This window comes from Crocodylus siamensis, chromosome 13, assembly GCF_052110815.1.
Source record: "Crocodylus siamensis isolate JL-2025a chromosome 13, ASM5211081v1, whole genome shotgun sequence".
Taxonomy (NCBI): Eukaryota; Metazoa; Chordata; order Crocodylia; family Crocodylidae; genus Crocodylus; species Crocodylus siamensis.
The window spans coordinates 9,842,889-9,863,572 of record NC_143407.1 but is presented as its reverse complement, the minus strand read 5'-3'; the positions used below and the strand labels follow the sequence as shown (position 1 = coordinate 9,863,572).

The following is a 20,684-nucleotide window of genomic DNA, read 5'->3' as shown; positions in this document are numbered from 1 at the left end:
CCTCTCATCCAAGTCCCAGAAATGCTTCTTCACCCAGCTGGTATAAAAAGCCACCTTTGAATCTTGATCCATGTAGGGCTTGGATAAGGGATCAATTAAATAATCCTGGCAGAACCATCCATACTCCATGTTCCAGGTCTGACCTCTAAATCTAGGATGCCCTTGCCTTTGCTGTCTTCCCTACCATAAGTTTTCTCCTTCACTCCCTTCCTTTTTCACTTAGATTTACAGACTTTTTTGGAAAAAAATATACATACACACACAATATCCCACATAAGCATTCCTACACACACCTTAAAAACACATACCTGTTCCCCCTTCTGTCTACCCCAGTAGCTGTGCCTGAATTCATAGCGGAGGGGAAGCTATTTATAAAGTGAACTTGTCAGATCATGGTCATTAGTTAGGGAAAATATGCACATTTTGCTGTCACAGTGAGTAAGCAAGTTCAACATAGGGTTGAAGGAAGTGGTGGGATTCAATTTTTTGGTTACTTGTGTGCATGCACACACTTACCTATGACCATAAATGTAATTTTTGTCAATGTTTCTCTGTCACCTGGGTTCTGGGAAGTGGGAAGAAAACTTGGGATTTCTAGACCGGGGCTGATTTCTTCTTGGAGAAAAAATGAGAACATACAGACTCAGGCCAGGCCTCCTTGGTCTGCTTGACACACAGGATACCCATGGATTTCATTCACCCAGGCCAGAGATAGTACACGCAAGGCCAAAGCTTCCTCAGCTGATTGTATCCCAGCAGTGCCCATTGTGGACACCTGAGATTGGAGTCCACTGTACAAGGCATTGTATGAACTTATAATAAACAGTCACAGGAAAGTAGAGCTGGAAAGGATCTCCCAACATCATCTAATTTGGGCCTCTGCTCAAGGTAGGAGCATCCCTGACTAAACCAGCCCAGTCAAGTGTCTGTCTAACCTGCTCTTGAAAACTTCCAAGGATGGACACTCCACAATTTCTCTAGGTAGCCTGTTCCTATATATCAATAAGCACACACATACAATTAAAATGTTACAACAATAAACAAGCAAAGCAAATGATACTTAAATAAACAAATGACAGAACATTTCAGAACAATAATCTGATTTTACCCTGCCTTTTAAACCTAATAATGCAGCTCCTACTCAGCGTAGGAGATTAGAAAGCAATTTCTGCCTCTGTCCTTCCTGCCAGGGCTCCCTGCAACTTCTCCCATCATCCTGCTTCACTCACCCAGCTGGCTGAGGGCCTAAAATCATTCCCTACGCTCAAAAAAAACTAAAGGCAAACACTTGATCTGGTGGCAAGACTTACATATGGTTTCTTATCTGGCCATTTACATACAATATCCATTGCATTCTTAAGGAGCTTATACTATGCATATAACTTCCTGCCCCCAGGGGTGTAATTGTTTACCAGTGACTGAGAAATCTTTCCTGCTCCAATGATGACCAGGAAACATTTGCAGCCTTTCAGACATAAGGATGACTAATCCAATATCCTGAAGATACTGTCTCTCACTTAATTTCTCCACTGTGAGAAATGTCCTTACCCGAATAGCCTGTTCTCAAGTGTTATTGTTACAGGTCTGTATTTAAATATAAATTCAATGCTGTCTAGAAGGGCCTGGCTCGAGTGCCAGATATCACGTCCACAAGTTCTATTTAACTGGCCGTTAAACATACCCATGTCGGATGCTTATTCTTACCAATGACTTCTCTCAAGTGTGAATAGGTCAGGAACACTTAAGTGAAACACTGCCCAACTAAATAATCTTGGCCAAAATATGAAACAAAAAAAATTACATTCACATCAAATACCACAATTCATACCGACATAATAATGATAATGGTAAATACAGCTTGAGGCTACCTATACATAGAGACTACACATGCTGTATCAATAAAACCAACTCAAGAAAACACATATGATATTCGATAAACCTCTCAAAATATTGCAAGTTTGTGACGACATGCTTCTGGTTCAGAAAACTTTCAGGCTACCCATACTAGCAGGAAAAAGGAAGTGATATTATCTCCTCACCAGTGACCAAAGAGGTTAAGTGACTTGCACAAGATCAAATAGGCAGGGCCAGGACTCAATCCCAGGGGGTCTAGCTGTCCAATCAAGTTCTTTGTCTGCAGGACCATCCCTTCTCTTCTCTTTCATGAAGGCAATTTGTTTTCAGGGCCCCAGCTCAAGCCAGTTTTTTTCTCAGTCCTTTGCACCAGCAGGTGTGCTGTACCTGTCTTTGGATTAGGGCTGGCATGCCAGTCAATTGACCAACCAAATATTGTTAATTGACTGCATGTTTTTTGACTGGTCAAAGATTATAGCAATTTTATTTTAAAAAGCTACATTTTTAGAGTTTTCGTGACAGAAATATGATTTTTGTTGTTTTTTGACACTTTTCCTAATGGAAAATGTGTCTTTTTCTGTTGTTATTCAAACCTATTGGCAATTTTTTACAATTTTTGACTGATATTTCACTGGTCAATTGACTGAACTTTATATGACCAGTCAAATACCCAACCCTACTCTGGACATACTCTGTTCCTATTGCTAGTGGGTGTTTTGATCTCTGCCCTCAGACACACGTGGGTCACGAGTCATTCATAGTGCTAAAGGTGTCGCTCAGAGTTGCTCCTCGGTGTGTGCTTGGACATCCAGTTGGAGCCATTTCGTCTGGGTCTCCAGGCTGGAAGGAGCCAAGGTCTGTAGTCTGCCTTCTGTTTGGTCAATGGAAGCTGTGTTACGTTCCAGCTGAAATCATGGGCCAGACTGTGAACATCTGCCCTCAGCTTTAGCTACTCAGCCCTGAGTGCAGTGCAGCAAGGGAAGAATTTGTCACTCTGGGTGGCATCAAGGGACAGGCAGCTCATTTGAAGAAGCTAGCATTAACGTCTTCTCTCGAATCCAGAGCAAGGCTAGAAGTCACTTGCAGAGCACGGAGATGCAGAGAGCACTGGCCATCAAGGAGAGGGAAGTGCAGAACCTCGTATTGACCCAAAAGGAGGTGAGATGGTCTGTGTCCTCCCAACAATGAGCTGTGTGTGGGGAGGACTTGGACCTAGTGGCAGAAATACTTAGGTGTGTGGCTGGGCGAAGCATCCATGGGAGGCTCCTTCAGGCACCAGACTGGGCACTGCTTTGTATCGATGCCAGCTGAATCACTCCACTGAAAGCATCTCATATACCATGCCACAAACCTTATAGCTGGGCCTCCCATGAACTAGCACTGCCAATCAAATCCTATTCCCCATCCTTCTTTTTTTCCCCACAGGTTCTGGTTTCTGGCCAAAACAGAATCTCTTATCCTATTAACCTGTTGCTTGTCGCTTGGATGTCTCAGCTGTATACAAACGCAATGAGTTTATTTTGTTGTGCTGATAACATTGTCCCTGTAGCATGTGTTCTGCTTCTGGGTGGGTTGGGTACACCCAAGTGCAAAGCACCTGCTGCGATGCTTGATTTAGCTGGCACGCCTGGACAAAGGCAACTGTTGTGCTTTGAAGTGTTGCAGACTTGAGTGGGCGGTAGGAATCTGGTGTGATGGTGAATGCAGCGTGTATTGCCTAATAGCACAGATCTCTGCTGCATGCTCGTTCACTTGTTCCACTCATGGAAGTCCCACCCCCAGAACCAAGGCTGAGTAGGCTGCAGTTATGAAGAGCCAATTGCTGACGGAGCTGATTCTATTTTCTCTCTCCTCCTTTTACTCAGCTTTTTGCACATCTTTTCACAGCATCTGATGAAGTGAGCTCCAACTCACGAAAGCTTGTGCTGTATATATCTCTACTTTGGTTAGTCTATAAGGTGAAAAATCTACCCTGCCTTCTACAACGACAACTCTTCCATTGCACTGGCAAGATCTTACTGAGGAGAGTAAAATGCTAGGTTGTCTGGATATTTCAAAGTAGTGATTCAAAGCCAGGCCATCAGTCAGCCCCACTAATCCTAGCCAAGCAGGGCACAGTCTCCTGGGAGCAGGTGGAAGATGGGGCTACTCCTTTGTGTCGTTAGTTTGGGATCCAGGCTTCAAGCCCTGTGTGAAGCAGAAGGCAGTGCATTTTCTGAAGAGCACACAAGTGCACTGGAGCTGGCCTACAAGGAAGCTTAGCCCCAGGCCCAGGATCTGATTAGCTCATTATTCATGGGTTTGTGTGTGTTGCTGGTAAGTCTAACAGCCCCCTCCCCAGCTCCTCTCTGGGTCCTTGAATTCACCACCTCTTTCCTCCTCACAGCTTGAGACTGAATTTCATAGCCTCCAGACCAACCAGCAGGCTGCCAGCTCTGAAAACCAGCAGCTGAAACAAACCAACCAGGACCTGGAGACCCAGCTACACCAAATCCACCAGCAGCTCCAAGAGACCCAAGAGCACCTGGGTGCTATGAAAAGCAGGGTATCCCAGCTGCAAAGTGAAGAAACAAGGCAAGTACTCCTCAGGTGGTCACTATGGGACACCACAGGCTGGAGAAAAGGCTTTGGGTTGTCTAAAGGTCAGCCTCTCTCCCAGAGAGGAACCCCCAGGTCAAGGGTGAGGCAGGAGCCAGGATCTATGCTGGAGGGAAGCTTGCTCTACTGCTCCCCCGGCCATCCCTGCTCCATGGACAGAGTTCTGCCACCTGTCACCAGCCTGAATGCACACAGTACTTTCTGCACAACAGCCTTTTTCCACTCTTTAAATAACCCCTTTCTTCTCTACCTCAATCTCATCAGCTGTCCCTTGATGGGATCCCCCACTGTGCTCAGTAAGGATAGCAGCATCCTGCAGCTGAGGGACCTTGGTGAAGGCATGACATGTATGGCATCATACACAGCAGCTGTAAAATCACTGTTGCCTCTTTCTGTTTGCAGGGACAGACCACTGGCTGACATGTCCTTTGAGATTCCTTCGCCTTCCCAGGTATTTTGTCTGAGTGGGGACAGGTCGCGGTGATGGGATTGCTTCTGTTCTCATAACTCTGGGGAGACTTTCACATTATCTTTGCCTTCCCTTGCAATATAACTGCCTTCCCGCCCTTTGGCGCTATCCCTTCAGAGAGGAGTTGCCTAACTTCACTGACCCTAGCACCTCCAAAAGACAATAAGCGCAGCTCTAGCAATGCCCTCTGGGGTATGCTAGTGCTAGAATCTTATTGCACCTTAATCTTTCTGTGTTTCTAAGTCACCTTTTGCTGTCACATACTAGGCTGGATTCACCAGCATCTGATCCAGTGTATGTCAGAGTAGCCCTAAGGTTGCTCTCATTTATGCCTCTTGCAATGGCCCTTTTGAGCTACTACTGGGGACCAGGCATGGTAGAGCTGCTGCAGAGATGATACAGAGGGTCACTGGGACTGTTCCCCTTTAGTCTGTCCTGGAGCCTCATTGTATTCAGATTTGCTATGGTAAGCAGAGCTCATGGTTTCTACACAGGCTCAATACTTCTGGATGCCCCAATGCAGCATAGATGGAATATCATCAGACTTAAGAGTTTCTTGAGGATATCAGTGGAGCTGCTTGTAGCTAAAGAATAGAAACCATCTGGAGCCAGCTTTTCAGCTAGAATAAATTAGTGGCGCTCTTTTGGTTTCAGTGGAGCAATTCCCTTTGACCCCAGCTACAGATCTGCCCCATTTTTCCTTGCTCATTTAGGCTGGGAGACCAACTCAAATTTGGGCAGCCCCCTTACAAAAGAAGTGAGTCAAATTTTAATCAGCCCACAGGGCACAATATCCAGTCAGCCACACAGTTCCCACGGCCAGCCATGTGCTTCCTGCAACAAATGTTAGTACGCCGGACACCAGCACAACGCTTGGACAATGTGAAGAATGGGTGCAGCCTTCACAGGGTGTGGGGATGATCTCATGGCTCTAAGCCCCCACTCCGCAAGCTGTGAGATATGGGCCCAGGTCACTGACCTGAGTCACTTCCCTCCTCTGCCTTTCAACTTCCAGATCAGTAAAATATGGATGACAATCCTAATCCATTTGCAAAGCACTCTGAAGCCCGGTTGGTGGAAAGATGTTGATGTAATTTCACTGAAATGGAAACTGAAATTGAAATAAACCAGAAATGGGGATAAGGGACTTCACTGTTCTGAGAAAAAGAAGTTGGCATTATATGGGCAGAGGTATCTTGTATTTCTTTGGAAAGTCCGTTATTGATCCCTCTTCCCCTCTTCCTTTTCAGGAAATGCTGAATAAGGAAATGCCCCACTCTGAAATGTGGATCAGGCTTGGATCCCAGCTCAGGCATCAGGAACCAGAGGGCACCCCTCAGCTGTAAGTGCCAGGAACATGACCAGCTGGTTTGTCTGGGGCAGGATCAAAGAAGTGACAACTCCTTGCCCTCCTGTTAGCACCTTGCTCTGTCTCTGAGGCTGTTACACTGCTGGTTCTCTGCTCCTATGCTCTGCTGAAACCCCAGTGGGACGCTGTAATGCGATTAGCACCTGGTGGGAGGCATAGCTCATGTTCGGCACATCGTGGGAAGGGCAGCTTGACTGGATAGCCCTGCTACTTGGAGCAGCTCTGTAGGGGCGTTTTGCTCAATGAATGTCTATTAGTGTGTTTGTAATTTCAGCATTACCTTGTCTAGCCTGTCGGCTAAGCGAGCAGTCATCTCTTCTGTTTGCTATTAGGCAATGGCATTACTTCTTCAGCCCAAGCAGTAGAACATTGTTCTACTGCTCCGCTGGCCACCACTGGCCGTCTAGTTCCAGTGGTGCTGCCCCTTTCCTGCATGCAATCTCTCCCCCACTTTTTCTTCCTTTTACAAAGTGCAAGAATTCTTGTGGGTGATGTCTTTTATTGAACTAAGAGCATGGTTGGTATTGGTATAGTTACAGTCAAGCTGTCAGGTATTGTCCACCCTTCTTCAGGCCTCCTGAAATAATTAGATCTGTTATTTCAGCTTGATGACCTGGATCATCCTGTATCACTGTTTCATATTTGGATCAAACTTTCCTCTTGTTTTACTGATTCACTAATTGGAGGTGTTTTGAATGCTTTTTAGTCTCACCCCATGTGCAAAGGGTTAAACAACAGCCCCTTGAAACAGGTGCTGTCTGTGTTATGTTACCACACCAGCACTATGGCAAGGCTGTCACAGCACTAGCACAGCTCAAGGGTGTTGGAGGCAGTGGAGCATGTTTGCACACATTGTTCCTGTGCACATGGCATGCCATCATCTATGCTTCTTTGCAGGGCACCACAAAAAGGGCCAGAAGAAGAAAACATTTCCATTGCTGCTGGGAGTGATTCAGGCCCCTGGAAAAGAGTGATCTCCATAGAAGAGGATCCTGTCTTAGAGTTCATGGAGGGACAACAGTGTTTCTCACAAGAGCTTACAGGCCAAAGCTCTCTGCTGCGAGAACTGAATGATGCAATAGCAACTCTGAAAGGAGGGCCAGAAATACGGAGAGATGAGCTCCTCCCACAAAGAGATGGTTCTTTACAGCTGGGCAGACAAGGTGGGGATTCTGGGCAAGGAACTGAGCAGGTAAAAGAGGCAGAACAGGAGGCACAGTGGAGAAATGACGCAGAAGCCAAGGTCTTGGAGGGGGCACTGGCAGTATTCGCCAATCAGGCCACCTTACGAGGAGAGCCTCGGACCAAGGGACCATCCCAAGCAGAACTTCATGCTCAGGAAGCAGAGCAGGCTGGTGCTTCTCAGCCAGCAGGGCCCGATCCAATTCACACATTGGCAGTAACACAGGGAGTGAGCACCAAGGCAGATGTGCAGCTCCTAGGTGAGGCAGAGACACTAGAAATAATGAAGGAGGGGAGAGAGGATGCAGCTCTGCAGCATCCTGCTAGGGCACAGGTCCTAGAAGAAACCCAAGGGGAGCATGCTGTCATAGACGTGCAACACCTGGATACGGGTGAGACCGCAGACGACAGACAAGGAGACAGGGTTGGTACAAGGATGAAATATCTGGATGAGGACCAATGGTTGGCAGTACCACAAGGAGAGGGTCTTAATGCAACAATGGAGACCCTGACTGAGGCTCAGCTATTAGAAGTAGTGCAGGGGCAAAGTGCAGATGCAGAAGTACAGCCCCTTGCAGAGGCTCTGGCAATAGGAACAGGGCACAGTGATAGTATGGAGGGACAGGGCTCAAGAGCAGTCCAGGAAGAGAACGGAAGTGCAGATGTGCAGCTCCTGGATAGGGCTGAGGAGCTTGAAGGACTATGGAGAGAAAATGGGGCAGGCAGGGAGGGCATGGGTGAGGTTGCAACAGTTGAATGTATGCAGGGAGAGAGATATGCAAATGTGCAACAACTGGATGAGGAGGAGGCAATAGAAGCACTGCAGGGAGGGAGCGAGGATGCAGAGATCCCATTCCCGGATGGGACTGAGACACTAGAAATAAGGAAAGGAGAGAGAGAGGATGTAGATGTGCCACACGGGGATGAGGCAGAGGCTGTAGAATCAATGGAAGGAGAGAGTGCTGATGTAGACGAGGAGCACCTGGATGAGATTCTTACACTAGGTATGACAAAGGGAGAGAGAAATAATGTGGATAGGAAGCATCTGGATAAGGTTCAGGTACCAAGAGTATTGCAGGGAGATCTTGTTATGGCAGAACTGTGGTCCCGGGATGAGGCTCTCGTACTAGGAGCAATGCAGGGAGAGATCACTAGTGCAGAGGTGTGGTCCCTGGATAAGGCTGAGACATTGGAAGTGATGAAGAGTGAGGTAGCTGATGAGGAGAGGCAGCAACTGGCAGAGTCTCAAGGACTTGAAACCACTCATGGCAAGAGTGCTGATACAGATGAGCAGGACCTGGAGGCAGTGCAAATGTTAGAAGTAACACAGGCAGGGAGTGCTGAGGTAGATAAGGAACATCTGAATGAAGCCCAGTTAGTGGCAGTAGCACAGGGAGAGGATGTTGATACAGATGGACAAAACATAGATATGGCTGAGACAGTAGAAATGCCAAAAGGAAAAAGTACTGATGCAGATCTGCCATGCTTGGACAAGGCCCAAATGTTAGATGTACGAGAGGGAGAGGAGATTGATGCAGTTATGGAACATCTGGATGACGCCTGGCCACTGACACAGAGAGAGGGCATTAGTGCAGCTATGCAGACCCTGAGCGAGGCTCAGCTGTTACGAGTTACACAGGAGGAAAGTGCAGACACAGAAAGAGATGTGCAGTCCCTGGAGGAGGGGCAGGCATTAAAAGGAGCCCAAGAGGAGAGAGTAGTGGCAGATATGCTGCCCTACAATGAGAATCAGGAACAAGAAGAAACAAGGGGTGCAGACCCAAAGCATCTGGGTAAAGTTGTGATGGTAGAAGTAACAACAGGAGGAAGAGAGCTTCCAGTTATGCAACACCTTGAAGAGGCTAAAAAGCTTGGTGTGATTCCCAGAGAGAGAGAAGATGCATGTACGCAGATCCTTGATGAGGCTCAGGTCCTAGAAAGAACCCAGGGGGAGCATGTTCACAAAGGTGAGTCACTAAAAACAATGACAGGAGAAAGAGAGGATGTAGATGTGCCACACTTGACTGAGACAGAAGCAGTAGGATCAATGCAGGGAGAGAGAGTTGATATAGACACAGAGCATGTGAATGACTTTCTGACACTAGGCATGACAAAGGGAGAGAGAGACGATGAAAATGTGCAGCACCTGGTTATGATTCAGGTACCAGAAGAATTGCAGGGAGATCTTGTTACAGCAAAACTGTGGCCCCAGGATGAGGCTCTGGTACTAGGAGAAGTGCAGGGGGAGACCACTGACACAGAGGTGTGGTCTCTGGATAAGGCTGAGATGCTGGAAGTGATGAAGGGTGAGGGAGTTGATGAGGGGACGCAGCACCTGGTGGAGCCTCAAGACCTTGAAACCACACATGGCAAGGGTGCTGATGTAGATGTGCAGCACCTGGAGGCAGTGCAACTGTTAGAAGTAACACAGGCAGGAAGTGCTGAGGTAGATATGGAACATCTGGATGAGGCCCAGCTAGTGACAGGAGCACAGGGGGAGGGTGTTGATATAGATGGACAACATCTGGATAGGGCAGAGACAGTAGAAATACCAAAGGGAGGAACTGCTGGTACAGATCTGCCACACTTAGGTAGGGCCCAAATATTAGAAATAGAAAAGAAGACTGATGCAGATCTGGAACATTTGGACGATGCCTGGTCATTAAGAGTACCCCTGGCAGAGGGCATTAGTATAGCTGAGCAGACCCTGATTGAGGCTCAGCTATTAAAAGTTACACAGGAGAAAACTGCAGACACAGAAAGACATGTGCAGTCCCTGGAGGAGGCACAGGCATTAAAAGGAGCCCTGGAGGAGAGTGTGGGGGCAGATATTCTGCTCTGCAGTGAGGATCAGGAAGAAGAAGGAACAGCAGGTAAAATGGGCAGTGCAGACGGGGAGCTTCCAAGTGAGGTTGTGATGGCAGACCTAACAGTAGAGAGAGAGGATGCATCTGTGCAAAAGCTGGAAGAAGCTAAAAAGCCTGATGAGATTCCTAGAGAGAGAGAGGATGCAGTTATGCAGGCCCTGCATGAGGTTCAGGTCCTGGAAGTAATACAGGGGGAGTATGTTGAGACAGACATACAACACCTGGATGAGGCACAGACAGTAGAAGCAATGCCAGGAGACAGTATTGATGCATCTAAGAAACTCTTGGATGAGGCTGTGGCACTAGATGTGAAAAAGGGAGAGGGAAATGATGAAGATGTGCAGCACCTGGTTAAGGCTCATGTACCGAAAGTATCCCAGGGAGATCTTGTCATGGTGGAACTGTGGTCCCAAGATGAGGCTCTGGTACAAGGAGCAATGCAGGAGGAGAGCACTGATGCAGAGGTGCAGTCCCTGGATAAGGCTGAGACACTGGAAGTGAAAAAGGGTGAGGGAGCAGATATGGGGAGGCAGAACTTGGTGCAGCCTCAAGACCCTAAAACCACGCATGGCAAGGGCACTGATGCAGATGAGCAGCACCTGGAGGCAGCGCAAGTATCAGACATAACAGAGGCAGGGAGTCCTGAGGTAGACATGGAACATCTGGATGAGGCCCAGATAGTGGCAGCAGCCCTGGGGGAGGGTGTTGATACAGATGGACAACACCTGGATAGGGCTGAGACAGTAGATATACTAAAGGGAGAAACTGGTGATACAGATCTGTCATGCTCGGATAAGGCCCAAATGTTAGAAATACAAGTGGAGACTGATGCAGATATGGAACATCAGGATGAGGCCTTTTCATTGACAGTATCACTGGGAGAGGGCATTAGTGCAGCTGTGCAGACCCTGAGTGAGGCACAACTATTACGAGTTACACAGGAGGAAATTGCAGACACAGAAAGAGATGTGCAGTTCCTGGAGGAGGCACAGGCATTAAGAGGAGCCCAGGAGGAGACTTTAGAAGCAGATATTCTGCTTTGTGATGGGGGCCAGGAACAAGAAGAAACACAGGGCAATACTGGGGTTGCAGACAGGGAGTGTCTGGATGAGGTTGTGACAGTAGAAGTAACAACAGGAGAGAGAAAGGGTGCAGTTATGCAACAGCTGGGAGAAGCTAAAAACCTTGATATGATTCCTAGAGAGACAGAGGATGCAGGGATGCAGGCCCTTGATGAGGCTCAGGTCCTAGAAGGATCACTGGGGGAGCATGTTGAGACAGATGTGCAACACCTGGATGAGGCTGAGTCACTAGAGGTAATGAAAGGAGAGCTAGAGAAAGCAGATGTACCAAACCTGAATGAGACAGAAGCTGTAGAATCAGGGCAAGGAGAGATAGTTGATGTAGACACAGAGCACCTGGATAAGGTTCTGACACTGGTTGTGACAAAGGGAGAGAGAGATGATGCAGAAGTGCAGCATCTAGATAAGGCTCAGGTACCAGATGTATCACAGGGAGAGCTTGTTACAGCAGAACTGCGGCCCCAGGATGAGGCTCTGGTACTAGGAGCAGTGCAGGGGGAGATCATTGGTGCAGCGGTGTGGTTCCTGGATAAGGCTGAAACACTGGAAGTGATGAAGGGTAAGGGAGCTGATAAGGGGAGGCAGCACCTGGCGCAGCCTCCAGAACTTGAAGCTGTGCATGGCAAACATGCTGATGCAGACGTGGAGCACCTAGAAGCAATGCAAATGTTAGCAGTAACACAGGCAGAGAGAGGTGAGGTAGACATAGAGTATCTAGATGAGGCCCAATTAGTGGCAGTAGCACAGGGGAATGGTTTAGATAGAGGTGGGCAACACCCGGTTATGGCTGAGACAGTAGAAATACCAAAGAGAAAAATTACTGATGCAGATCTGCCATCCTTGAATAAGGCCCATATGTTAGACATACAAGACAGAAAGGAGACTGAACATCTGGATGAGGCCTGGTCATTGACAGTACAACAGGGAGAGGGCATTAGTACATCTATGCAGACCCTGAGTGAGGCTCAGCTATTACAAGTTATAGAGGAGGAAAGTGCAGGTGCAGAAAGAGATGCACAGTTCCTGGAGGAGGGGCAGGCATTCAAAGGAGCCCAGGAGGAGAGAGTAGCGGCAGATATGCTGCCCTACAATGAGTATCAGGAACGAAAAGAAACAAGGGGTGTGGACCCAGAGCATCTGGGTGAAGTTGTGATGGTAGAAGTAACAACAGGAGAGAGAGAGCACGCAGTTATGCAACAGCTGGGAGAAGCTAACAAGCTTCACGTGATTCCCAGAGAGACAGAGGATGCAGGGATGCAGGCCCTTGATGAGGCTCAGGTCCTAGAAGGATCACTGGGGGAGCATGTTGAGACAGATGTGCAACACTTGGATGAGGCTGAGTTACTAGAGGTAATGAAAGGGGAGCGAAAGGATACAGACATCCCACACCAGGATGAGACAGAGACAGTAGAAGCAATGCCAGGAGAGACTGTTGATATAGAAGCGGAGCACCTGGATGCAGTTGTAGCACTAGGCATGGCAAAGGAAAAGAGAGATGGTGCAGATGTGCAGTATCTGGATAAGGCTCATGTACCAGAAGTATCGCAGGGAGATCTTGTTATGGCAGAGTTGTGGGACCGGAATGAGGCTCTGCTACTAGAAGCAATGCATGGGGAGATCACTGGTGCAGAGGTGTGGTCCCTGGATAAGGCTGAGACAGTGAAAGTGATGAAGGGTGAGGGTGATGAGGGGAGGCAGCAACTGATGGAGCCTCAAGAACCTGAAACACTGCAGGGTAAGGGTACTGATGAAGATGTGCAGCACCAGGAGGCAGCGGCAATGTTAGACATAACACAGGCAGGGAGCTCTAAGGTATACATGGAACATATGGATGAGGCCAAGTTAGTGGCAGTACCACAGGCAGAGGGTGTTGATACAGATGGACAACACCTGGATAGGGCTGAGACAGTAGAAATACCAAAGGGAGAAACTGCTGATTCAGATCTGCCATGTTTGGATAAGGCCCAAATGTTAGATGTACAAGAGGGAGAGGAGATTGATGCAGATCTGGAACATCTGGATGAGGCCTGGTCATTGACAGTATCACTGGGAGAGGGCATTAGTGCAGCTGTGCAGACCCTGAGTGAGGCACGACTATTACGAGTTACACAGGAGGAAATTGCAGACACAGAAAGAGATGTGCAGTTCCTGGAAGAGGCACAGGCATTTAGAGGAGCCCAGCAGGAGGGTGTGAAAGCAGATATCCTGCCCTACAATGAAAATCTGGAACAACAAGAAACAAGGGGTGCAGACACAGAGCATCTGGGTGAAGATATGATAGTAGAAATAACAGCAGGTGGGAGAGAGCATGCAGTTATGCAACAGCTTGAAGAGGGTATAAAGTTTGGTGTTATTCCCAGAGAGAGAGAGGATGCAGGTATGCAAATCTTTGATGAGGCTCAGCTCCTAGAAGTAACCCAGGGGGAGCATGCTGACACAGATAAGTCACTAGAAATAACTACCGGGGAGCGAGGGGATGTAGACATGCCACACCTGGCTGAGACAGAAACAGCAGGATCAATGCAGGGAGAGAGAGCTGATACAGACAAAAAGCACCTGAATGACTTTCTAACACTAGGTGTGACCAAGGGAGAGAGAGATGATAAAAATGTGCAGCACCTGGTTAAGGCTCAGGTATCAGAAGAATCACAGGGAGATCTTGTTATGGCACAACTGTGGCCCCAGGATGAGGCTCTGGTACTAGGACAAATGCAGGGGGAGACCACTGACACAGAGGTGTGGTCCCTGGATAAGGCTGAGATACTGGAAGTGGTGAAGGGTGAGGGAGTTGATGAGAGGAGGCTGCACCTGGTAGAGCCTCAAGACCTTAAAGCCATGCATGGCAAGGGTGCTGATGCAGATAAGCAGCACCTGGAGGCAGTGCAACTGTTAGAAGCAACACAGGCAGGAAGTCCTAAGGTAGATATGGAACATCTGGCTGAGGCCCAATTAGTAGCAGTAGCACAGGGAGAGGGTGTTGATACAGATGGACAAAACATGGCTATAGACATGATACACTTGGCTGAGACAGAAACAGTAGAATCAATGCAGGGAGAGAGAGTTGATATAGACAAAGAGCACCTGAGAGAGGGAGACAATGCAGATGTGCAGCATCTGGATAAGGCACAGGTACTAAAAGTATCTCAAGGAGGTCTTGTTATGGCACAACTGTGGCCCCAAGATGAGGCTCTGGTACTAAGAGCAATGAAAGGGGAGAGTACTGGTGTAGAGGTGTGGTCCCTGGATAAGACCAAGATACTTGAAGTGAGGAAGGATGAGGAAGCTGATGTAGATGAGCCATGGGCAGAGGAGGCTCAAGAACTTGAAACAGCACAGGGCAAGAGTGCTGATGCACATGTGCAGCACCTGGATAGGGCTGAAGCACCAGAACTAGCACAAGGAGAGAGCATCAGTGTGGGTATGAAGTGCTTGGATGAGGAGCCTTTATTAGATATAATGCACAGAGCTCAGCATGAAGCAGATGCGTATCTCTGGTCTGAAGCTGAGATACTAGAATTAATGCTGGGGAAGACCTCTAATGCAAATGTACTGCCCCCATGTGAGGTGCAGGCACTAGATCTCATGCAGGGAAAGATTGTTGACACAGATGTGCAGGCCCCTGCTGCTTCAGAGCCGCCCCTGCAAGCCAGCATGCTTCAGGAAGGACTACTGATGCAAGAGGATGTTCTCATTCCAGATGTGCGGCCTCCTGATGTTTCAGACCAGGCGATACAAGAGGAAGTTCAGAAGCAGGCACCAATGCAGAAGGATGGGCTTGTTCCAGATGTGAAGACAGCTGCTAGTTCTGAGCAGGCAGTGCCAGAGGAGAATCCTCCCACAACAAAGGTACTGGAGAACATGACCCTTGAGCATAAAGAGCCAGAGAAACAGGAGGTTCCACAAAACTATTCCTCTCTCATGGAGATTCTACACATGGAACACATTGAGACTAACCTTGAACAAAGGATTCTCAGAGACAGCCTGTTTGGGGACGCACACATGGCTAAGAGTCTGTCCCACAGCCCTAGGAAACCTAAAGCAGAAGAAACCAAAGAAGATACAATGGAAAGAAAACAAGAACTCAGTGTTGATGTGAACAAGGCAGCGAGCCCTGAACCAGGAGAGTCCCAAAAGAGTCCAGCAAAAGACTTCATCAAAGACTCTGGCCCTGATCCAGACCATCTTTATAATGTATTGTTTGTCGGGGACTCCAATGTTGGCAAAACTTCCTTTCTGTACCGGCTACATGATGATTTCTTCAATCCACGCCTGACTGCTACCGTAGGTAGGAATCTCTCAGCTTCCAATAAGAACACATACTGTCCATCATGGGATGTAAACTGTATGGGGACACAGGAAATGCTCTACCAGATCTAATCTTGCAGTGGCTAACACTGCTTGAAAGGCAGGTGAGAGACCACCAGCCCCTATGTATTTTAAAATAGATTTTTATAGATATGCCTTGAATTTAGGTGTATTTTTTCTAACAACCTCAAGTCCTGAAGCTGCTCTTCATGTGAGGTCCCGTCAGTCTGGACCAGACCACAGGATTGGGGCCTAAATAAATAATTCATATATAATGTCTGGCCCATTATGGCATGCTGAGAAGAGGGATAATAATTTGGGTTTGTGCGCCAGTTCACAAAAGGAAGCAAGTCTATTCCAGTAGGGCCAGCAAGAACAAAAATCCTACCTGGTTTTAAAATGGAGCTTGATAAATTTATCAACAGGATTATGGCATGGCTGGTCTGCTCTAGTTCTATAGGCTGTGTTCCAATGACCCACTTCCTCAAACTGCCTGTATTATCTTAATGATTGGACCTGTTTTATCACCATAGAATGAAGCAGTTGCTAAAACCCACTCACAATTCAACTGCAAGGCAGGTGAACCATTGTGATCACCACAGACCAGGGAATTTCACTCTGAGATTTCTGCACCCAGGGACTGTCCATACTAAAGAGCCTCTGTGTTATTGCCATGTTGGCAGAGACCTCTAGTGGAGATGCAGCAAATGCCAGCAGAAGGGTGTTTTCTCTCTGCTGGTATACCCACTGGAGAACCATATAAGAAAAGGCAACAAAAGTACTTGTCAGCATAGCTTGTGCTGGGAAGGGGGAAAAGGGAAGTAATCTCTTCCTACCTTTAGCTGGATAGCTATGGCAAAGTGTGTAGTTTGGTGGACTCTGTAGATCTTATAGACCTGCATACTCTATTTCATTTGGATTCTGCTGCTTTACAAATAACTTCATTGCATGTACTAGGACTGGATTATCGGGTGAAAAACCTTTTTGTGGATGAGAAGTGCTTTGCTCTGCGCCTGTGGGACTCGGCTGGTCAAGAAAGGTAAGGTCCAATGCTATATGTATGAAAAAGTTACGTATGGTAAAAAAAATGTCCTTTTCTTATATAAATTTCCTGTTATTTAACCCTCTTCATTCACAATATCCTCATGGGATACTGTGAATGAAGGAAGTTGCACATAAAAAGAATAGATGCTTACATGAGACAACTGACAGGAGACGGATCAGATAAAACACAGAGTTGTCAATATGATGCTTCAAATGAGTACTAACTGCCAAATCTATGCATCACTGAAATAAAAGCAAACACCTGTTCACGTCGGAGAGGTCAGGACTTAATCCCAAACATGCTGATATGTATAATATATGTGTTTGTGCATGTATGTGGTATAAATAAAAGTATTTTATACAGGTACTTCTGTATACACATACATACCCAGACATGCATGTATGTGTATTAATATAGGTACATGTACAGACAGACATATATAAAAAAAAAAATTGTCAATCTATATGTTCATGCACAGCCTCAAGGGTTCATGTGTACATGACACTCCTAAATTTTACCATTGCCAAATTTGCAACATCTAATTTTGTTTCAAGACCTTGCAAACATGAGTATTTGCATATTTATGCACATTTGCATTTTTTATTTTGCTACTGTAATTGATATTGCACAGTCCTACATGAAATATGTTTGCTGCTTTTTTCAACTTCCATTTTTCTGTCTTAAATGTTGCAAAAGATGTCCACAGAGCAGCATAAAAACTAAGAGTGCTTTATAACAGGTATCATAGCATCACCAAGCAGTTCTACAGAAAAGCTGATGGAGTGGTATTGATGTATGATGTCACTTCAGAATACTCCTTTGCAGATGTGCGGTACTGGCTGAATTGTATCCAGGTAGGTGAAGCGAGTGAAATCTTGGTTTTATTAAAATCGGTTCTGAAGTCTCACTGACTACAAAGCAACCAGGATTTCATCCAGTAAGTCTTTGCCCTTTATTAGTTCCTTCTCCCTGAAGATTACGAAGCACATTGCAACCATCATTCAACATAACTGCTCCCCTGAAATTACCATTATCCCCATTTTACAAGTGTGGAAACTGAGGCAAAGAGAGGTAATATCCTAAGTTACCCAGAGGATTAGTGCTGGAACTGGGAATAGAACCCTTGTCTCCTCGGTGTCTGATCATTACTGTAGGCATCACACCACAATACTAAAAAAGCATCAGCTACATTTTGCCTTTAGATATCTATTTACTGCTACTATTGGAACTGGTAGAAAACAGGTTGGTGAATCTAAGGGCCAAACTGACTTTGTTTTTTTCTGGAGAAGATACAGAGGATGTGAGGTAAGTGTTCTCTATAGAATTAAACTGTTAATACCCTTATTCTTCTGAAGAAAAGGGCCTTTAATAGTGAAGTGGGGTCAGAGCCTTACTTTTGTATAGAACTGGCTACAATTAGAACAAGTAGGGATGTCTCAAATTTTTTTTCATTGCATTTTGGTTTATAATTACTTTTGGCAAAAATAATCAACCTTTTAGTCATTTTTATTTTTTTCACACCAGTTTCTAATATTGTTCATTGAAAACATTATCAACAGAGTTATCAATATTTTTTCTTTATCACAAATGTGTTAGGGAAATAAAAAGAATTGGGAAATAATTTCAAGATTATTTGAACACAAGGCCTAAATTCAAAAAAATAAAACATTTCTGCATTAAACCCTGAAAAATGGAAATAAATTAATTGTTTTGGTAAGCTTTTTTTTAAACAAAAATTTCAGCCAACTCTACAGTTAGTATTATACTACTAAGATCAAACCAAAAAGGGAAACAAATTTCTCAAGGTGTGACATCTTCATATCAAGACCAGATGCCTTTTTGGAAGATGAACTTCAGTAAAACAAGTTATTTGGCTTCCTGCAGAATACCTAGGTGAAATCCTCTGGTCTGTGCTATACAGGAGATTAAACCAGATGATCTAATGGTCCCTCTTCTGGCCTTAAAAACCATGAATCTATTTATACTATTGCTTAAATCCATGGAAGACACTGGGGTCACGCTAAGCATTTTCTGAACATATTTAGACATTGTTTCTTAGTTATCATTTGAACAGACAATGGATGAAACTGGCCTATTGGAATCAGTGAAAAAAATTCTGTTGACTTCTCTGGAGCCAAGATTTCAACCCATGTGTCCTCCTTTACAGGAAGGTGCGGAAGATAAGGTTGTTATCCTTCTACTTGGTAACAAAATAGACTGTACTGCAGACAGACAAGTGTCTACTGAACAAGGTCAAAGCTTGGCAAAGGTATGTGCGTGGGCTTGTTAAGAGTTTGCCATCAATTTAAATTCCTTCTTCATACTTAGTTTAATGGTTAAAAGAATAAAGCAAACCCAAGGCTATAATTAAGCAAGGATGGCTGAAGGGATGAGTGTTTCTAAACATTTTACGACCAGCTGGGAGCTGTGGCAAAGCAGAAAACCTTTAATGCATTATTCATCATTTGCCAGGAACTGACCATATAATATTGTCGCCTTCCCCTGCTTGTGCGTTTATCGCTTCTTGCTGTTCTCATTGTTAACTTAGGCCCTGATTCTACAAGCTGCAATATGAGGCTCCTACCTTGAGCCCCAGATGGGGCCCTAGGTGGTAAAAGTCTTGACACAAGGAATCTGTGCTTCTTCCCACTGTAAGGCATCATGCTTGTCTCACTGCCAGAGGCATAATAGAAACCTCAAGCAATACCAGTTCAGGATATTTTACAGGGAACTTACTGCTTTATATTGTCAGGGTGCTGTCCCAAGCATTCTTTCTGGTGACAGTCCGTAGAACAGGCAAGTGTCCTTCTCCCCATTTTGTAGGTGGGCAGAATGGGGCAGAAGGGTTCAAGGATGCAGAGCAAGTCACTATCAGAACCAGAAATAGAATTTGGGAATTTTTAGCTGAAAACTCCGATGTCCAGTGGTCTAACCATGCTGCCTCTTTCTATGTATGTCTGCTTCATGCTAAACATCTCTTCCCTGCAGTGAAAGACTAGCGTTGTAGCTGCTGAGGAAGCTAGTTGTATTCTCAACTGTCCTATAAGCTAATAGGCTCTTGACACAGACTTTTATTCATGTATAAATTCTCCTCCACAGTAGCAGCAGCACCTTCCAGGCCATGCATTTCCAACTACATTTCCATCACCGTCTGCCTTTGTGTAATTATTAGTCCTTTGCCCATGAAATCTGTGCCTTTTTAGTCCCATTTAAATCATGTTATCTTTCCAAATGCACTGTCTTCTTTCTCTTTTCATGCTTAATAGGAGAGAGAGAAATGCTCAGGTTGTTTTACATCTATCCAACCTGTGGTTTGAAACTATCAAATAGATGTATATGGCAAGTTAATTTGTGCATGGCCTCTTGTATCCTTCAGGAAAATCGTCTCTCGTTCTATGAATGCAGTGCTGCCTCAGGCCACAATGTCTGTGAATCCATGGTTGCCTTAGCCAGGTGAGCAGTGTGCTTTGGGCTTGTCAACTGTGCAGAAGTGAATGGGCTGCTCACACTTTTCACACGTCTTCAACTTGTGAATGCTGACAGTTCACCTACAGCTGAAAGCTGCTTGGCTCCACATTCTGTAGAAAACTCAGCACCCTCCCACCCCCCCCACCATGCACATACCTTGCTGATGTCAGTCAAAACTGGGACTATGCCCATTCTTACCAGCTAAGAATTGGCTACAAGTTCAGAGATCAAACATCATGAATGGGCACGTCTATGAAATGGCAGCACACAACACATACCTTGAACATCTAGCATCATAGCTCTGAAGCAATAGTGTAGCTTCTGCTGAGAACAAATTATTGGATGGTGGTGTAGAACAGAGCATACTGGGCCTAGATCCACATTAGCTTTAGGACTGGCTACTAGAAACTTCCAGTGGATCTTCCAGATGTTGCCAGCCCAATCT

General features: G+C 46.0%; 1 protein-coding gene and 1 long non-coding RNA gene across 3 annotated transcripts in view; one reads left to right on the top strand and one right to left on the bottom strand.

Annotated features, from left to right (window-relative positions):
* LOC149853869 (uncharacterized) overlaps positions 1 to 20,684 on the bottom strand; it is a 64,087-nt gene that overhangs the window by 36,979 nt on the left and 6,424 nt on the right. The window lies entirely within an intron of this gene.
* RAB44 (RAB44, member RAS oncogene family) overlaps positions 1 to 20,684 on the top strand; it is a 35,161-nt gene that overhangs the window by 12,315 nt on the left and 2,162 nt on the right. The window contains exons 7-14 of the mRNA XM_090026311.1: positions 4,241 to 4,428; positions 4,855 to 4,903; positions 6,172 to 6,263; positions 7,188 to 15,706; positions 16,684 to 16,765; positions 17,511 to 17,625; positions 18,939 to 19,040; positions 20,148 to 20,224. Of these exons, the coding sequence (XP_089882437.1) occupies positions 4,241 to 4,428; positions 4,855 to 4,903; positions 6,172 to 6,263; positions 7,188 to 15,706; positions 16,684 to 16,765; positions 17,511 to 17,625; positions 18,939 to 19,040; positions 20,148 to 20,224 (9,224 nt within the window). The remainder of the gene's footprint in view (positions 1 to 4,240; positions 4,429 to 4,854; positions 4,904 to 6,171; positions 6,264 to 7,187; positions 15,707 to 16,683; positions 16,766 to 17,510; positions 17,626 to 18,938; positions 19,041 to 20,147; positions 20,225 to 20,684) is intronic.